Consider the following 17,760-nt stretch of genomic DNA (forward strand, 5'->3'; position numbering starts at 1 on the left):
CTTCTGGGAGCTGCACAGCCATGGCTCTCATGGAACTGACCAGAGGTGTATCATGCATTGAAGACCAGAGACTTCATAGTGGCTCTTTCCCACAAGAGTCTGCCTGGCCTTCTGCTGCTATTTGCCAGCTCTTGCTGCACTGCTGCAAGGGGGGCAGAAGCTGGCTGTAGGCTGGCTGGATATCCTCATGGGCCATGGGTTAATTCCTAGAAATCGTTGCAGTCCCTCTGCTTAATTTCCTTTACAGAAAAGCAGCAAATTCCTTAATAATAAGAGCACTAGCAGCATAATATTTTTGTAAGTATCAATGCAGCAGAAATACAGGAAGCTGGATGTAGATGTTAAATTATTTGGTATTCTAAAAACAAATATTAAAAAATATTAAATATTAAAAAATATTTTTTAAAAATAGCTAACCAAAGAAGGAGGAACAACCACATGTGGATTGTCCTGGTTAGCATGCGCTTGGGCTCTCTAATACAACTTACCCAACAAAGTAATTTATGTCTAACGAGCACCCATCCATCCACCTCCATAAATCAGAGACTCTAAGTTAGGCATAAATCCAGTTTCTGGGTTCATTACCTTCACTAAAATGTAGCTGTGTAGAATCATAAGGTTTGTAGCCATCTCAGAAGGAATCTTAATCTTCTGGGTCTTTAACTCTGCGTACATACTGAACAGAACATCATGCGCATTGCGGTAGTTCCCTTAAAAACAAACAACATTGAACAGTACATTGTTTTCTTCCTAGCAATTTCCTTACTAATGACATACAGAAGCTGATCAGGAAGTGATCTTGATTCTTGGAGCAAAAACCTTTGCATGAGAATTTCTCTAAAGTCACAAGCAGTTGCTTTTTTACACACAAAAGATGTGTAACTGTGGCACTTGGGGACATGATATAGTGGTGGGCTTGGCAGTGTTAAAGTTTTTATGGTTGGACTCAATCTTTTATTTTGGAAGAGATCTTTATGACTGTTCACTGTTGTGACTGGAAGGCCATGCTGGCCAAGGCTTAAGTGCTTTTCCACTCCGTAGCCCAATGCAGAGGAGCAGTCCACAGATGTTAATGTGCCTGGCCGTCTCCTGAGGTTGCTATTTTTTTCTTTAGAGATATTTTTCTTAACTTACTTGAAATGAAAGGCAAGTGCTGTGGTAGGGCTGTTGCCATGGCCACAGAGGAGAGCAAACAGTGCAGGTGAGAGCTATTTTGCTTCTAGCCCTGACCTTTCTCACTACATTTTTCTATGTCTATGTCTAACTTTAGCTACCTATTAGAGGGGAAGACAAGGCTTAAGTTAAGCGGGTATTTGGTCCTTCACCAGAAATCATCTCCTGGGCACATCTCCCACTGAAAAAAGCATGTGTGAAGACCTAAGGATCAGTATCCAAATCGGAAACTGCATGTAGAAGGTGCAGTTCCAAGTAAGACCTGTGAGAGACAGAGAAGTAAAGCTGCAGGCAACCTTGATCACAGTATTCACTTGGATGCAGTAAGGAACGCAGCTGTTTTTCACAATTTTCTCCAGGATTTCACACCTAGGTCTGAATCCCAACCTGTTCACAAAGGCTATTCCAAATTCAAAGTGAAACTTGAATATCATTGAAAGAACTGAAACATGCCTTCTCTGAGTATAATCCTCTGTAAATAATGGCACCTTAAGGACTGCTAGGATGTGGTGTTGAAGCCATTACGTCAGACTCACCTGAGCACTGCTCCTCCCTGGCAATGATGATGGCAGTCCTGGCAGCTTCCCTGTATTGCTTTAGTGCCATGTACAAGCGGAAGAGGTACTTGGCATCCTTAATTAAAGCATACAAAAGCAATTAATACTGACTAGATAGATAACTGCTGCATTCCATTTCTTTACTTCCCACCCCACCACCCCACTGCTCAAAGAGACAAGCTGGCTTTTAGCATGGAGAGCTCTTTGTATCTCCAGGCTTTAGCTAATCTAATGTTCCACTGCAAGCTTTGGCCCTTAGTACAGATAAACACCCAGGCTAAGGAACCCAAGTTGTGTCAAGTGGCTGCCAAGCCCTGTCATTAGGGATACAGAAAGCCACAGAGACCTGTACAGGGGAAACCCAGCAACTTCAGACATGTAGCATTTATGGTGTCAGAAAGGAACTAAAGGACTCTGTTTAGAAATGGGAATCCTGCTAGAAATGTTTAAATTGTGTTACAGATCTATATGCAAACGTGGCTTTTTGTAGGTAAGGAGCACAAAATCTGACCACTTAAAGAGTGTCTTGTTCTGGGAACAGATAGCAGACATCCAAGACAGCTGAAGAATTACAAAGGAAGGAACGATCAGCTAACAAAATGCATTACATATATAATTTGCTATACTAGGTACTTCGGAGATGTAATAGGATGCAAAATAGGCAAATGTAGCAAAGTGTTGACCCAAGAAGTAGAGATCCAAGAGCAGGAAAATGAATGAAATAATTTAAACCCAAAACATTAAGACTCCAAGATGTCAGTCCTGAAGAAATCAAACATGAGTTCTGTTCTTGTGAAGTGTACTCAAAATTTCTAGCAGACTAATAAAAATTTAAAAAAGCAAAAGAAAAGCCTTACAAAAGACTAATTTTCTCTTGTTGATTTTGAGAAAGCCATCAGAAGAAGTCATTCCTAAAATTACAGCTAAAATACAAAATAAAATTACTTTGGTTATGATGGAAAGGAACTATTAGGTGACAAAAATCTGGGCTAGTGTCACTATTTTAGATTTTTAGCAGAGATTTCTTAAGTGGGATTGCTAAAAAGTGATATTTGTATATGAAAACCTTTTAATTAGTAAATCAAGATTAAATTAAACTGAAATATTGTTTATAATGACTCCAACTTTGATGCATAAATCAGGAAGGAAAAAAAAAAAAGGCACTAGTAGATTTAGAGACAGCTTAGCAAAAACCCAAAGCATTTCTGCAACATTTACAAGGAGAAACATGAAAAGTAAAGCCTTACAAAGAAGATGACTGCAAAGATTAACTCCCTACATGAGAAGCAAGGAAAGAAAAATGATGAAAATTGACAGAAATAAAAGCAAGAGAGACAGACTGGCATACAGAAAGAAAAAAAGCAAGTCAAATTCGTCTTTTTAACTTGCAATATGAAGTGACCATAAGGACTGACTTTTAAACTACTGATGGAGCAGAACTTTTAAGTAAGACACCATCATAAGGTTGAACATCTTAAGAACCATAATTAAACAAGAATGAAAGAGCTCTGGATGATGAAATAACCAGATATTAGTGGATATTACTTATCTACTCTACAGTGCCTTAAAAAGGAAAACTGCTAATTCCCTGAGTGGGGTAAAACAAAAATTAGGATGCAGGGTTGTTTATGATGTGATTCTTCCCAGTTTCTGACATCTCCTAATGACCACAGATGGCCATTCCACTGATGACAGCAGAAGGCTGCACTTTCTCCTCATCCAGGCTGCTCCTCCCTTTTCTTCTGTTGCAGGAGGAGAAGGATCCTGACCCAGCAAGTGATCTTATATGGTCTTGCCATGTTGTATTTTACTTAAATAATGCACTGAAATGCTTACATGGCAGCCATGTAGGAAAAATATGGAAAACATTTAATAAAAATTAGCCTCAGGTTTTACTTTCATATTCTTACCTTTCAAGTCAGCCATTTAAAAAGTCAGATAAAGGTAGGAAGGAATTGTCAGTTGACACCACATCGCCTGAGGTCTTTGGAAACAGTTACTGCAATCTAACTGATCTTAATGTTTGATAGCCATGATACTAGCTCAGTTTTGCTTTCTAGAGCAGTTGTACCTACGCACACAGAACACAGCAGAACCTTGCTAGTTAATGCTCCATAAAAGATTACAAAAGGACACACACAGCAAATGAAAGATTTTTAAAGCTAACAAATAAAATAGCTGACATCAGAACACATTTAAGAAATAGTTTATAATTAGACAGTACTTTGATATGATTTTGGTAAGCATAATAATTTTGGTAACACCAAAATGCCACATTGTTGACTGTGAAAGATTGAAAGTTGTAAGGCTGCTGTGGCTTGCAGATCAATACTTGGAGGATTAGCAAGTTTCTGCTTTGTGGCTACTTGAAGGTCAGCCTTGCAAAAACACCACCACATCAAAGCTACTATTCTCTAAAAACAATCCCATTTGCTTGATAATTGCAAGCCCACTGTCTGGATGGCATAAGAAGGAGAAAGACGAATTGTTGTTCTTTTTTTTAAGGCAGATTTTAAAAACAAATATGCATGATTTGAGAAAGTAAAATTTTGTTACTCACTGAGAGGGACTATGGCACATTGGATTAAAGCATTCAGAAGAACAAGAGAGAGCTTTTAAACAAGGAAAAGAAAGCTCTACACTGAAGATCAAACCAATGTTAAATATGACAATTATGGCATTTATCAGATTTCTAAGTGTTTTCTAAAACTTTCAGAACCTCCTCACTATGGAAATTACTTTGTAGCTCACTTCCCTTCTCCACCCCTATGCACTTCCTTCAACCAGATGGCTTTGCTGCTTTTGAAGAGACTGGATTCTACAGTTTTTCTTCACTCAGCTTTCAGCATAAATATGAAATAATTTTTCTTACATCATTGCTTGTGCCTCCAACAGCTTCTTTCTTTTCTGGTGCAACTTTGTTTCACTTGTGAATTTATTAATGTTCACATTTCAAATTACAGATAAAGAAGTAAATAAAATAGAGGAGCCTTGGGGTTATTTTCATTTTCAAATAATCTCAGTGGCAAACTTTGGAGTTGCTCTGGACTAAGCTAATTTTGAAAACATGGTCATTAATCACTCCAGAAATTAACAGGGAGGTGGTAATTTGGAAAATCTGTCCACAACTTTTTATGTCATATGTTTGTGTGTGAATACAGGAACTAATGTAGCCTGATTATCTTTAGGGTTTTGTCCTTCATCTTCATAGAATCAGTCAGGGTTGGAAGGGACCACAAGGATCATCTAGTTCCAACCCCCCTGCCATGGGCAGGGACACCCCACACTAGATCAGGCTGGCCAGAGCCTAATCTTTTATTTACTACTTTAATTTCTTTCACTGAGGCAGTTAGACCAGCTCCCCACACAGCTGTAGCTACTCTTGAGGCACACATGAGCTGACTATCCATCTGGGAAAGGCAAAAGTCAGCAGGTTGCTGGCATGAACAAACAGATAATTTTTGTCTCTTTCTTTCAGTATGAGTGTTAATTGGGATCTCCTCTGTCCAATACCTTTCATAACCTTGGAGAAAGATGATGACATCTAAGACAGTCACTTGTCTTTCTGAAACCAAAGTTACTAGGTGAATGACTCGAAGCGATCATGGAAGTCTTGCCCCTGAAGTAGCCAAGCTAAAAAACAGTCTCTGCTTACCAAACATTTTAGAACAAAGTAAGGTCAAAAGATCTTTCAGCACAGCACGGTGACACAACAGCAGTGACACAAATCCCCTACCTTGGGCATGCCATCAGTCTCTCCCATAAGGTAGTCTATCAGCTGATTTGTTAGGGCTTCATCTTTTGCCTGTCCCACCTATTAAATGAAGACAGAAGAAATTATGATGTGAAAAGAAACTACTTACAAGAAAACATTCCATAAGAACACATTAGGTGGCCCTCCTTGAGCAGGGGAGTTAGATGAGATACCCTTCAGAGCTTCTTCCAGTCCTAACAATACTGTGGTTCTGTGACACAGAGCAAGAATGGAGGCATACTGACCTCTCACAATTACAGTGTGCAGATTGAAAAGATCAGCAGAACTGAAAAATCACAGATGGATGCTGTTAAAATGGAAAATTCCAAACTCAGCTGTTTCTGACACACAACCACCAAGATCTGCATGAATTCATAAACCCTCCTTTGAAGACTGAAATAACTCTGGTGTCAGTATTAATTTATCCTGCTTTTTAAATGTTTAGGTATCACCTTCACTGATACAGTTTTCCTTCTATTTGCAATCTGTCCCAACACCTCATAGATGCTAGGAAAACGTGACAGTACTGAAGGTAAACTTCTTGAAAAGACCAAGAATTGTTTGTGTCAATGTTGCTTACTGTTTCAATTGCCATTTCTATAGCCAAGTTATCTTCTGTGCTTGGACTTTCCATGAAGTGCTTCAATGCCTGAAATAATGCAGAAAAGTTAAATCTGAGGCACAAGAAATGAACATTTTCCTGATTTTTATCAAGTTATTTGTATCTTGTCAGACGAGTGGCACACTGACTGCTTACCTTGCCTGTATTTTACAGCCGTAAGGATAACCACATACGCTATAGAGGCAATAGCTGCTCTTACAAATACTCCTGCAAGAAGTTTGGTTTAGCACAGGGTTAACCAATGTGATTTAGCAACAGTGGAGTTAGGTAACGGTTGGACATGATGATCTTAAAGGTCTTTTCCAACCACAACGATTCTATATAATTCTAAGAAAGAAGAGTTGAGTCTTTGTCAAGTTCTGGTGGGTACCTTCACCTAACTGTGAAATATGTGCACAACAACATGGTGAGAAGCATCAGTGTGCCACTGGACACCCCTCTATGCCCCACCTGAAGAAGTGATCACCTACAATGGCTGTAATACCTTCTGGTCTTTGGTCAGTATGCAGAAGTAAAACATTCAATAAGCACTGATTTGTAACTATCAAAAGGAAATGTGTCAATCACCATACTTTAATGAAAGTATTTCCTTTATTAAAAGCAAAAGTTTTAAGTCAGGGCATGCTACAGTTTTACAGGAATTAATTAAGGAGCAGCCAAGTTGGCATTGGTCAAGCTAATAAAAGAGAATAAATTCTGCTTCTGTGTTTATGAAATTTAGAAATTCATTGAGAGCAGTGAATCATTGATCTGCTTGGAGCCTCTACTGCTACAAAAAAGTTCTGTGCAAGGTAGTGTAATCCAGAGAATACAATGTAGTTTACCTGTATTTTTTTACACTTTGTTAGTATCTCATGATTTTGGGCATCTAAATTCTACTATGAACTTCCCTGATTTTGAAGTACTGCATTTTGAACAGTTTCTGTGAAGGTTTGCCTATCACTGGCTTATCCTTTGAGTACTCACCCGTCCATACTGACCACACAGCAAGAAAAATTTTCCAGCCTGAAAATGTTTCTTTTCTCCTTCAAAATACAGTGCAATGCTCTGATAATCTTCATTTGTGGTACTTTCAGAACCTGCCACAGAGAGAGAGCAAGAATAGCTGAGTATGCTTACTAATTAAGATATAGACCTTACCAAAGGAACAAACTCCTATTCTATAGGTTTTTTTCCTACTGACATTCAAAGAAAATCAAAGCCAGCTAGACTCAAATTTTGCCTTACATGTATTTTTCCTATTTAATCAGACTAAATGTCAGACATCATTTCACTGCATTATTAGCTCCTTATTGTTTGCATAGGTTTTACACCAAAATGAGAATTCTGGTTTTTTAACAGACATAATAAAATGGCCTAACTGTGGCCTACTAATGAATTTCTTCCAGCAACAATAAAACACAGTGAGTGATTATTAGAGTATTACCTGAATTATTTTCACAGTTCCAGAATAAGTGAGTGTACCTCTATCCCACAGAGCAAGGATATCAGGACCAATGTAACCATGTGGCAACAGGGAATATGACTTAAGTCTTCTAATCAAGACTCCATTTTACTGTAAACATCTAAACTAAAGACAGCCACTACTCAAAAGTTAGTTTTAAACCCTTTTCCCACCCACTTAGATTAAATTTGAGATTTGGGATAGAGAGAAGGAAGAGAGCATTGGAGGAGCAGCAGAACGATAGTGGCCACCTTGACAGGCAGCTGCAACAGTACATCACTAAGCTAGCTGTTGCCAAGTGTTTAGAACTTTTATAACAAGAATACATTTTTTAAAGGGAGAGCTAAATTGAAAATATAAGACAATTCTGTAGATACCTTTATGGAACTGTTTCCACAAAGATGGTACCTGGCACAGGTGAAAAATCTAACATTTACTGCAAATGGACAAGCTGGTCACTAACTGGTAATGGCCTGAGATAAAAACTTCCTAGTAAGGTCTCATTTTTGCCTCTCACTGACACAAAAGGAGGCCACAAAGGGCTTTAAAGGGATAAAAAAGGAAGACAAGTGACATACACATGTAAGAAAGGAGCTGAAACCATGAAACAGAAAAAAAAGGAAATAACAGTCAAGAACTGAACCAGTACAATTCCTGGGTTTGAAAAAGCAGTGTTATCTGTATCAAGGTCAAAGCAAGGGATTCCCCAACAGACACAAGAGATTAGTCTAGACAAATGCTTTATCTCCATGGATAAACAGAAAAGCTCTAGCAAAGGCAAGACTGCAAAGCAACCTAGACTGAGGACCAAGGGAGATACCCAAGTGGAAAGCAAAGCCTAGCCCATAGGCCTGAGATTGCCAAACCTGTCCATGACGACTGGGTACGGAAAACGCTGGCAAACAAAACTCCACAACCTGTATCTTGATTTCAAACTGTCTAAACCATGTATAAGAATAGCAAAACACCTTGCAAGCAAACTGTTAACCTGGAATACTCACTGATGATATCAGCATAGATCTCCATCTTGTTGTGCTGTTGAGCTAACGTGAAGGCTTCGTTATTGCATTTGGACATGACCAGGAACTGGATGGCAGAACCATAGTCCCCAAGCTGCAGAAAGAATCTAACCAGAATGAACAAATTAATAACCTTTATGCTAATTAAGATAGTGAATACACCAAATATTTTAGGAATATTGTGTATTTTGTGTCACACATTTCTAGTTGATTTTATATTTCAATTATTTTTAGCAGGCTACTAAAATTAACTTAGTGTAAATAATACAACAAGGCAACATTGATTATTGTCTGCATTAATTGCTTCAGATTAATATGATTTTAATCAGAAAGTTTAAAAAAAAAAACAAAACAAAACAAACCTCCTTAGCTATCCATATTTTAAAGAATTCAAATTAGTAACTGAAAATAAATAGTTATTGGCCAAGCACCCAATAACCAGTCTGATACATTAACAAGCTTCACCAGAGGGAATGGCCTGTTGCACCCTTTTGTTTTTTGAACATGTGGAATGTGATTGGTACCTGGCCACCATCTTTGCTCCCTCAAGAGATTGTGTTTCTCTCACAATGGTAACAGCCTTTTCAGGATTATTAAGGTGATCCAAATATAGTCGAATTACACTGTCCCACTGCTTTGCATGCTCATAAGCTATCACAGCTTCCTTGTACCTGCAAAATAATGGCCCCACATCAGCTTTCCTAACTTTTAATAATAATTTATTAACTTATTTAATAATTAACTTGTTAACTTTCACCATATGGTGAGAAGGAACTATACAGTACTTTATTTCTGAAAGGTTACTCTGTGACACCTTCATTTCACTTTGCATATGATAGCCTTGCGTTTGCTATGGTTTTTTTCTATTACATCATAGAATGGTTTGGATTGGAAGGAACTTTAAAGATCATCTAGTTCCAACCCCTGTGCAATGGGCAGGGACACCTCCTACTAGAAGAGAGTTTCTTGTGTGAGATGAAAGGCAGAGATCACAGAAAAATGTCTGGCACAAAATTATTTTTGACCTACTCTGCCAGCATCTGTTTTGACCAGTATACTTTAAAAGCAGTTCATCTGTTCCATCAGTTCCATATGAAACCACTTGGGAGCAAGAGAACAATAAAAGCCAAACAGATGAAAACTTTAGAGTTTTAAAAAAACATACTTCTGTTCTGTAAAGAAAATCAAGAAACTTCTCCTTCTCACTAGGCAGCTGACAAACAGCATTTTCTTGTCTCAAGGCAAACATTTAGCTCTGCTGCTGCTTCGTATTATAAAGTATCACACTGCAGCACATTTACTTTCAGATAAGGACTTGTAGAAACTATATTCTGTGATTAAATATATCCTATTTTGGGTTTTCATGCCAGACAATACTTTCATATTCAGTACTTTGTAAGTGCAGCCATTAAGATGCAACAGAAATTTGGTTCTAGAAGGAAAAATTCTCTTTTGTGACTATTCCTCCTTGAATGATCTTTAGAAATCACAGCTAAGGAGTTGTTAGAAACAAACTGAACTTGAATACTCTGCAAGGTGGAATATTGCCTTGAGTGCAGTACTTCAGAATCTTTCATGATCTTTGTTAAAAAGATATTAATGCTTAGACAGGAAAACCATCAATTAGAAACACTTCTTTGACACTAGTGGAAGGTCCTTACATTATGCTTCCAATCTTTGCACAACGCTTCAATTTTACATACTTCAGAAGATGTTTCTACAAGGCTATTTTATGCTAAATTTAAAGTCTCTTATCTTTATAAAAAGACTACAAAAACAGTAACATGTTTAAAAAAGGAAAAAAGCATTCAAGCATACCTGCCATCTGCTTCTTTGGCCTTTGCATATTGTAGGTGAATCTTTGGAGATGAAACATGAGGAAGAAGTTCACCAACTTTTGCCCTAGCAAGACAAGATGATAGTTGTTTAATAGATATCTGGTTTCATATTTGCTTCAGTAAAACATATTTATACTGGCACTGAAAAGGAGGCTACAAAAGAAGTAACTGAACATCATGTGTCAGTTTTGAAGGCACTTTAATGTTTTCAAAAAGCTGAACTCTATAAATGCAAGAACTGGAAATTACTTCATGACCATACAGGCTTAAAGAAGGTCTGTGTCTTCTCTTTAAATGTGAGATGTGGGAGCACAGAATCACAGAATGGTTTGGGTTGTAAGGGACCTTAAAGATCATGTAGTTCCAACCCCGCTGCTATGGGCTGGGGCACCTCCTACTAGACCACCTTGCTGACGGCTCCATGCAACCTGGCTTTCAACAACTTGGGGCTTAGAGCCTCCAGAACTTCACTGGGCAACCTGTTCCAGTGCCTCCACATCCTGATGGAGAAAAATTTCTTCCTAATGTCTAACTTAAATCCATCTTCTTTCCCTTTGAAGCCACTACACCTCATCCTGTCACTCCATACCTTCATCAAAACTCCCTCTCTCTATAGGTCTCCTGTAGCCCCCTTCAAATACTGGAAGGAAGTGTCTGAAGAAGTGTCAGACCAACCATTTCTACCTCTGGTAGTCTCTAATTAATCTATAGAGGCAGCACAGTGTTAAACTTGGAATCTGAAAGAATGTGCAGAAGAGTCCACAAGCACACCAGTAAAGGTGTGGTAGTGATGACTCCAGTGATTGTGTGCTTAAAGACCAGAGGTTGTACAGAGGACTCTAGGAAGTCAGAATCAGACTCTTGAGTGAAAACATCCACAACAGCAGAATGTGGAGGAATGCAGAGGTCTGTCAGTCCTGCCATAAATCTAGCTTCAGCAGCTGCACACAGTGATACAATCTATAAAAGCCAGCAAGCTAAGCAGTGGGGCTTTCAAGACAAAGGATAGGAGAGACTGGAGACAGGCTGACCCTAAATCTCACCTCTGCCTAAAAGGTAGAGCACTTCCCAGACTGGACCTCCTTCTGCTAAACAAAGCTTGCACTCCCACTTCACAAATCAAGTCTATCATATGTAAATTACCCTGCTTAAAGTGTTCTCTTGGTCTGTTCTGATTCCAATGCCACTTCTCTGATGCAAAAATTATCCTTAATAAATTAACATAATATTCCAACCTAATTTTAGAGCACTTGCAGAGAGGAGTGGTCTTTCTGATCAATTCCTAATATTAAAAGTTACTAAAATATAATTAGGCAAGAATTAAGCCCTTAAACCTTCAAGTAATTTGTATTTTTTCCAATGGAAACTTGACAATAATCAAATTCACTTTAAAAATAAAACAGGTAGTAAACATAATGCCAGTAATTTTGACTACTCTTGATACTTCAGCAGTGGGGTTGGACTAGATGATCTCTGGAGGTCCCTTCCAACCCCCACAATCCTGTGATTCTGATTCTGTGATACATACTCCACTTGAGCCAGCAACTTAAGAATCATTTCCAACAGTCTGAGTATTCAGTCTCAGCTATGTATTTTATAACTGAAGACATTTAATGAATTGAACAGCAACTACAGAAATTAAATTACTACATTCAGTGCATGTCTGTGCAACCGCACACACAGAGAGGACTGGAAACTGCAAGTAACTTGAAACAGAACACAAAAAAAAAAAAGAGAGAGAAAAAAGGAAGACTATGTCTCATTTACAGGAATACTGTATTTAAAACCCCATAAGTTTCTAAGAGGACACTGTTCTTGTTTAAGCCTGGAGGAAGGAACAAAAAAAAAAAAAATCAAGGAAATGTAATTAATGAGAGTAATTTCTTCTCTCTTCAGAGAATAATTTCTTAACAAAGAGCAGCAGAGAAGTCCTCTGAAGGGACAACACCCCCCCTGCTATCTGTACTTACCAATTTTTACATCTGATGTACACTGATGCTGCCTTGTCATAATACTGGCCCTTTTCATACAGCTGAGCAGCTTCTGAAAATTGCTACAATATTGGAAATTGTTAAAGTATCATTTCTACGTGAAGATTAAAATAATGAATTCACATATTCAGCCTGAGTTTGGTTAAGTCTTTGGAATACCTTCATACTCTCCAGAATAGCTCCACAGTCTCTTTTGAGTAACCTGCTGGGATGTTTAATGGCCTGGTTCACCCCTCGCCGGATGTCTCCCATCCGAATGGACATCTGAGCCACCCCGGCAAGGCAAGCTTCATCATGTTCCTGGTACTGGGCAAGGGAATGAAAAGCAGTAGTTATACATTATACATCAGAAATAGCAGGTCATAAAAGCCACAGTAACTAAGCACTAAAATGAATTAACAAAACATTACATGGATTTAGTTAAATCCACTTTGGTCACAAAATTCTTGCCTAGGTGCAGCTGTCACTTATTTGGAAGAACTTGGCTTAGTTTTCTTCTTAAGCTTTGTCTTTAATTTTTATATTTTATTTGATCTGTCCATAACAGGCATGCATGAGAAGAGTCTTTTACAGACACATCAGTACTTCTCTCCTCTTCCTCCAAATCCAACAGCAGAGAAAAGAGAAACTACATGCAGGATACTTCTTTATTTATTTTTTTTTAAAGGTGTTAAAGCCACTGATGTTTCATAAACCAAATCATTTGAATTCAGAAAACATTGCTATTTCCTCCTCTGTGTTTCCCTATTATCACTTAGTCTGCTTCAAAAGAGACATTTTGGAAATATTAGTGGAAATAATGCCAGAATAAGGGAGGATTTACTGATGGTCTTCTTATCTGCTTGTATTTATATATATAACAATTCAGTAAAGAACAGAAGGAATAATTATGATTTTTTTTTTATAACCATGAAAATTCTACCAATATTTTCTCTGTCGTTTGAATGTCTATTAAGTGTCTAAATTTAGCCTGCAGATAAAAAATAAATCTGAATTAAAATGAGTCTGCAACATGACAACTTAATGTGTAGTATGCTGTCACTACTAGAAAGGAATTACCTTATTGTTTCCAGTGATTCCCTTCTCATAATGTGCCAGGGCATTAACATAATCACCCCTAAAAGAAAAGTGGAAGTTATACGGAAGACTATTTTTGAAAGGAATCACAGAATGGCTTAGGCTGGAAGGGACTTTAGGGTCTACTCAAACCTCCCTGCCATGGGCAGGGATGCCTCTCAACTAGACTTGGCTGCTCAAGGCCTCATCCAACCTGGCCTTAAACACCTCCAGGGAGGAGGCATACACAGACTCCCTGGGCAGCCCATTCCAGAGTCCAACCACCCTGATACTTCTTCCTAAGATCCAGTCTGAACCTACTCTCCTTCATCTTAAAACTATTCCCCCTTGCAAGGGTCTAGTGATAGGACTATTACTAGACACCCTTACAATAAATCCCTCTCCAGCCTTCCTGTAGCATCCCTTCGGGTACTGGAAGGCAGCTATAATGTCCCTGGGCTGAGCATCCCCGGCTTCCTCAGCCTAGAAGAGATGGCTTTAGGCATAATGACTCCATGCAAACATGCAAAGTATGCAAAAGATGGACAAAGAAGCAGTCCCCCTCTCAGTTCTGCCATACTGAGATCAATAAACCTCCCCTGATAAGCAGGCAGAACATCTATCTGCAAAATACACCTCAAAAATCTTATTTCTACATCTACATTTTTCTGGCAGATTAATGAAAATACCCTTCCAAAATTACTTAGAAATTTTAGCAACATAAAAAAGCACCTTTTTCCCCCTGTTTCATTAAGTACACTAAAAAAAAATTACAGATGGCTGCATAGCTTCAGCTGCTTCTGTTCCTTCCTTTCTGTGATCAACAAGTATCCTGAGTGCCAGGGGGAAGAAGCTGTCTAAAAACTCTTAAGAGATAGTTTTTCTTCTTGGTTTAGATGTTAATGAGATCAGGTTTCATCTAGGAATAATTAACTACAAAATACACTTCAAAATCACGGTGAATAGTTAATATCTTCTCTCTTTCAGGGACTGGCAGCCTTCAAATTTAACACTTCTCTGCCTAAAATCTGTAAGAAACTGAAGGCTACTGGGTATTTGAAGACTGGCAAAAGGCTTTCATCCAACGTAAGAACTGTTAAAGAGCGAGAACTCTGTGTTTTCCAAGCACTTGCCTGCAGCAATTTATTTAGTAGATGATATTACTATATAGCAGAGTTACCAGTTGCAAAGAGCCCAGATATACTGAAATCAAAACCAACTATTATTTGCCAATATATGTCTCTAGCATTAAGTATTCCTTACAGAACTACACTTCCCTACACTATAGATGCAAGATCTCAGAGAATCCTCTCAGGTGAAGGATCTGAATTCTACATTCTACTTGGTTTAACATTCTTGTAGTGCCACTTTGCAGGAGAACTTACGTGAATTCCAGCTGTGCTGCATATTCCTTTGATATGAAAGGGATTTGGTCTGGGGCCAAACGTTTAGCCAGCTGAAGTGCACTGTCCCAGTGCTGCAAGTCTTTTCTCATCTGTTAACAAAGAACAGTAAACATTTGCTGGTGCAAGTATCAAATTCTGTATTCTAATATAACCTTTACATTATTCTATATACAAATTCAGGGGTAGTGTTCTAGAAAGATTCAGACAATTGGTGAGATGTTCATCCTAAAGGAATGCCTGTCAGTCACGTAGTGGCAAGAACAAAACCATAAAAGGGCAGAATAATCAGAGTGTGAAATATTCCCACATTAAGGTGGAGATGAAAACCTCAGGAAAAAAAAAAAATTACACAGCTTCAATGAATACCTCAAGTGCAGCAATAGGACAGGAGGATGCTAGATATAAGTCCTGAGCCAGATTAAAATCATTAGTGAACATGGCGAGATGTCCTGCTAAAAGGTTGCGGTCTTCTATCCCCTGCAAAAAAGACAGAAGAGGTGCAAAAGTAGTCCAAAAAGAAAAAAAAAGATAAATATTGTAAGTGCCATTATCTAGTAAGCACAGGAAAACAAACGATTAACCCTCTTGTGAACAATTCACATTCTATTTAAAAAACAGCAAAATGCCCACAAAATAAGAATTCTGCAATTCTTCAAGAAGAATAAATCACCGTATTTCCTAACTCAAAAAGGACTTTCTATTTTACCTTTATTTGCTCCAGTGACATCACCATCCCAGCATTACCAGAAGTCCGATAAACTCGTATTGCAAAGTCCACCTCCATGTGATGCAAGCAAGCTTTGGCCAGCTCATTCCAACCAGACTTGTCATTCAGAAGCCTGCACACCTCCCATGCTTCAGAAAATCTATAGAAGGTAAAACACACTGAAAACTAGTAGTACTTGTACATAAAATTTCCTCTCAACACTGTCCTTCCTAATATTACAAAAAGCATTTACTTGTAAGCCATGGAGAGAGATGTGTCAGGAAGAAAGGAAAAACAGAAACACAAAATTTACAATTCTGTTTGTATCACGCTTTTGCAGGAAACTATCTGCTTGCCCTATTCTGGCATTCTCTCCATCATACTGATTCTGCATGTCTTCATTTAGGTGGGAGGGGAGTATGCAAGAAGCACCTTCAGGTAGTTTTGGAAGAGCCACTGTCACAGAACCTCAAATCAGTCTCGAAAAAATCATTTCTGTTTTACTTGACAGTGGAAAATCAAATAAATCACCTCTGGGTCACTTACTTTGATCCATGAGTCCATGTAGCTGTCTGAACAATCTAATTTATCAACATTCAGCATGACATTTTTAAATCACCATGATATGCTGTATTGAGACAAGCACAGCAGAAAACAATTTACACAAAATAATTAAACCACAGATGTACCTTTTCAACATTAAAGTCTGAGTAAGCATTCGTGTCAGCTCTTTAGGTCCAAAGTCTTTTAGATTGCCAAGGAAACTGTGAGTGCTGAGACAGATACTGTTTGTTTTTCCACTCTGAGTCTGACAAGTTAATTCTCCATTATACAACAGCAAAGGTTTATGGGAAAAGGGGACTTCTGTGCCACCTGCCAAAATAATCTTTGATCCTAGATTGAAAGATCAGAAAGAAGAGAAGACAACACTTTAAAAAATTCCTGCATGGTAAAAAGTATATCAAATACCACAGCTAATATAATGTAATTCAGGTCTCTAGTTCTGGTAGTCACCATCTACAGTACAAGGCATATTTTTCAGTACATAGACAGAACTTAGATCTTCTAAACTAGCAAGATAATTTTCCAGATATTTCTAGGTAATTTTTTTCATGTTCCTCTGTCACAGATAGAGAAATTGCTAAGATTACAGTTTGGGTTAACAGTGCAAGTGATTATGATGTCACCCTGATCCTAAGACTTTCTCATGAGCATTTAAAAATAGAGTTGAAACACACTGTGTAAATTTCAGAGGAAAGATGGAAATAGCAAGAAGCTTAGAGAATTAAGACTAAAATGTCTCCCCGGAGCTTTACAGAGAAACCTACAAAACAACCACTTTTCTATTCACATCAGCTGAACTTCAAAACTTCTCCAACACCATTTATTTTTATATGCAGTTACAAAAGTATTTAAGACAAATGAAGACTCAGAAAGTGTTTTACTTTATTAACTGAAATACTAAGTTTATAAAAGCATTTACCATACCTTGAATGGCATCCTTATGAAAAACATAAGTGTACACTTTATCATCATCAAAAGCAACAAAAACCCCTTTATCCATTGGCCAGTTTTCCCACAGGATTCCTTTAATAGTTGGTGAGAAGTTTGGAATCTCGTATAATCTATCATTTGCCTGTAAATAATGCAAAAGTACAATTACTAGCAAGTGAATAAAGAAATGAACTTAATATTCATCCTGGTTACAATTAAAATTAAAAATAGGAATATAAATAGTGAAGTATGAAAATTGTATTAAGAAAATGTTTCCTTGTAAGCAGCGACTCTGAATAACACAATAGTTTAATTCAGAATGGAAATAAATTGAGAAAATGGCCTTTTTATCAATTATTTAATTTTCTTAGGTAAAAAAAAAAAAGGCATGGGGAAGGGCAGTGAAACTGTTTGTTAATAGGCAAAAATACCTGTATTTGAACACACAAACACATAGGCTTCTGAAAATTACTGATTGGGCATTTAGTGAATTAAAATTGTCCTCAACTAGTATGACCGATTTTATTTCTTTACATGGCCATACATTTATCTTCAAGCCTCCTGGAAAATTTCTTCAAGCCTAACATGGTGGAGTGACAAAAGCCTCTTCATTCTTGTCATGGGTTAAGATGAATATTTGCTGATGTTACTCAGAACCACCCTGCCTCATGCCACCTGCAAAATGAAAGTGCTGGCTGAA

General features: G+C 37.9%; 1 protein-coding gene across 1 annotated transcript in view; it reads right to left on the reverse strand.

The window, feature by feature from the left end:
* WDR19 (WD repeat domain 19) overlaps positions 1-17,760 on the reverse strand; it is a 31,790-nt gene that overhangs the window by 4,433 nt on the left and 9,597 nt on the right. The window contains exons 11-26 of the mRNA XM_054383286.1: positions 17,055-17,202; positions 16,256-16,460; positions 15,567-15,726; positions 15,227-15,337; positions 14,840-14,949; positions 13,458-13,515; positions 12,558-12,698; positions 12,378-12,460; positions 10,388-10,471; positions 9,094-9,240; positions 8,552-8,676; positions 7,073-7,185; positions 6,065-6,133; positions 5,467-5,544; positions 1,710-1,806; positions 586-710 (exon numbers count right to left, since the gene is read on the reverse strand). Of these exons, the coding sequence (XP_054239261.1) occupies positions 586-710; positions 1,710-1,806; positions 5,467-5,544; positions 6,065-6,133; positions 7,073-7,185; positions 8,552-8,676; positions 9,094-9,240; positions 10,388-10,471; positions 12,378-12,460; positions 12,558-12,698; positions 13,458-13,515; positions 14,840-14,949; positions 15,227-15,337; positions 15,567-15,726; positions 16,256-16,460; positions 17,055-17,202 (1,854 nt within the window). The remainder of the gene's footprint in view (positions 1-585; positions 711-1,709; positions 1,807-5,466; positions 5,545-6,064; positions 6,134-7,072; positions 7,186-8,551; positions 8,677-9,093; positions 9,241-10,387; positions 10,472-12,377; positions 12,461-12,557; positions 12,699-13,457; positions 13,516-14,839; positions 14,950-15,226; positions 15,338-15,566; positions 15,727-16,255; positions 16,461-17,054; positions 17,203-17,760) is intronic.

Source organism: Indicator indicator, chromosome 8, assembly GCF_027791375.1.
Source record: "Indicator indicator isolate 239-I01 chromosome 8, UM_Iind_1.1, whole genome shotgun sequence".
Lineage (NCBI taxonomy): Eukaryota > Metazoa > Chordata > Aves > Piciformes > Indicatoridae > Indicator > Indicator indicator.